The 2,314-nt window shown below is 38.5% G+C and overlaps 1 protein-coding gene across 1 annotated transcript; it reads right to left on the bottom strand.

The window, feature by feature from the left end:
- Positions 1-918: 918 nt before the first annotated feature.
- LOC104249365 (uncharacterized) lies at positions 919-1,458 on the bottom strand. The gene has a single exon (XM_009805776.1). It carries the CDS (start codon positions 1,456-1,458, stop codon positions 919-921), a length of 540 nt encoding a protein of 179 aa, XP_009804078.1.
- Positions 1,459-2,314: the final 856 nt, after the last annotated feature.

The following is a 2,314-nucleotide window of genomic DNA, read 5'->3' as shown; positions in this document are numbered from 1 at the left end:
AATCTTTCCCAACCCCGAATTATCTTTTCCAAAATTAATTCGAAGTTAATAGGCAAGTCCTAGAGTTAGCTAATCTCTTTGGAAACATTAAAGAATAATTAAATAAATAATAACCCGCTTCATAATAAATAAAAATTAGTTCCATACATAAGCACAACACGATATTTAATCCACACTTTAAATATGAATATTCTCATAAACAAGATTCAAGTGTTGGAAAAAATACTACACACTTAGATATAAAATACAAAGTAAGGAAATGAAGAGATGAACATAAATGGGTAAGAAATTCCCAACCAAAAGCTTCAAATTTTCAAGATCCAAGTGTGTGTGCAAGAACTCTAGCTTCCAAACTTGTTTCTCTCTAGTCTAAGGGTTGAAAATAAACCAAAGATATTTTACAAATGAGCTAAGTCGGGTATTAAATGGTTTGGGGCAAAAAAATGTGAAACTACAAAAGTACCAGAGCTGAAACGCGATCTTCACATTTGCGAACCAAAGTTTGCATTTGCGAACATTGACTTTCCTGTTGACCTTCACATTTGCGATCAAGACTTCGCATTTGCGAAGGTCGACTGCCTGGTTTAACTTCGCATTTGCGAATTTTTTATTCGCATTTGCTAACATAGCTTGATTGACCTAGCTTCGCACTTGCGAAGTCTTTCTTCGCATTTGCGAATTCTGTCTTCTTCGCATTTCCCACAGCTATGTCGCAATTGCGACATCTGAGGCCATTTTCCATATTTCTTCTTTTCAATTTCTTTTTGACTCGTTTTCATTTGGTTTCTTCAAGATCACTTCTAAATCACATAGAACCTATACTATAAAAGTAAACGACATTAAACACATGATTGTATCACTCAAACATAACAAAAATCTAGGTTTAAAGACAAGATAAGTTGGTAAACTACCAACTTATCAATCATCCACATTCATCACGACACCTGTTTCATCAATAATCACATTAGTCACCAAGTCCATGAAATAGCGCACCTCATTACTATTGGGTTGCCTCATAGATTTACACACATGGAAAACGAATTTCTCATCACCAACCCGGAAAATAAGCTCTCTAGCATCAACATCAACTAGATCCTTTCCCGTAGCAAGGAAAGGTATACCAATAATAATCGACACCTCATAGTCAACCTCACAATCAAGAATAACAAAATCCACCGAAAGAATGAATTGATCAACATGAACCAACACATCATCAATTATACCCAACAGTCTCTTCATGGTACGATTGACCATTTGTAATCTCATAGATATGGGTCTTGATTGCCCAATCCCCAAAGTCTTGAAAATCGAATAGCGCATCAAATTGATACTTTCCCCAAGATCACACAAAGATTTAGCAAAGTCGGCACTTCCAATGATACAAGGGATAGTGAAAGCGCCATGATCTTCCAATTTAGGAGCCATTGAGTACACAATTGCACTCACTTGATGAGTCATCTTTATGTTTCACAATTCATTGACCACTTCTTTGTCACCAAATCCTTCATGAACTTTGTATAACCGGGCATTTGCTCTAAAACCTCAACCAATGGCACATTAATCAATAGAATCTTCATCAAGTCAATGAAATTTTTGAATTGATTCTCGCCATTTTGCTTGGCAAGCCTTTGAGGGTATGGAGGAGGAGACCTAGGCATTGGTGCCTTAGCCTTTCACTATATCGGTTCCGGTATGTCAGCAATGTGCTCCCTAGACAGGTTCACTTCCTCATGAGTCTCCTCCACATTGTCATCAATATCAGTCCTCACTTCATCATTTGCTTGCACATCGTTGTTCGGGATCTCATCTTCTTGTATCACTTGCTCATCATCCACAAGTTTCTTTTGACTTGAGGTGGTTGCATCCCCACCTTTTCCACTCCTTGTTGTAACGGCCATGGTATGTTCCGTGTTGTTCCCACCCTTTGGGTTCACCACCGTGTCACTTGGTAGTTCTCCCTTAGGATGAGTGTTTAAAGCATGCGAGATTTTCCCCAATTGAACTTCCAGGTTGTGAATTGATGTGTTGTCTGAGGCTAGTTGAGCATCAAAGTCGGCAGTTTTCTCTATCATTTGTTTTAACATGTTCTCAATTCTTCCCATCCATTGTTGGAAGAACTTGAACCATGGAAAGGATAAGGAGGCGAGTTGCTTGGTTGTTGATACATCGGGGGCCTTTGAAATCCCGACCCCTGATTGCCTTGGTTACTGTTCCACCCTCCTTGGTTGTTGACTCCCTGATATCCTTGATTATTTCCACTCCATTTGCCTTGGTTATTTTGACCATTCTAATTTCCTTGATTGTTTTGATTGTT

The sequence above is a fragment of the Nicotiana sylvestris genome, chromosome 2 (genome assembly GCF_000393655.2).
Source record: "Nicotiana sylvestris chromosome 2, ASM39365v2, whole genome shotgun sequence".
Taxonomy (NCBI): domain Eukaryota; kingdom Viridiplantae; phylum Streptophyta; class Magnoliopsida; order Solanales; family Solanaceae; genus Nicotiana; species Nicotiana sylvestris.
Note: the sequence above shows the minus strand (reverse complement) of the source record. Positions and strands in the feature narration are given on the sequence as shown.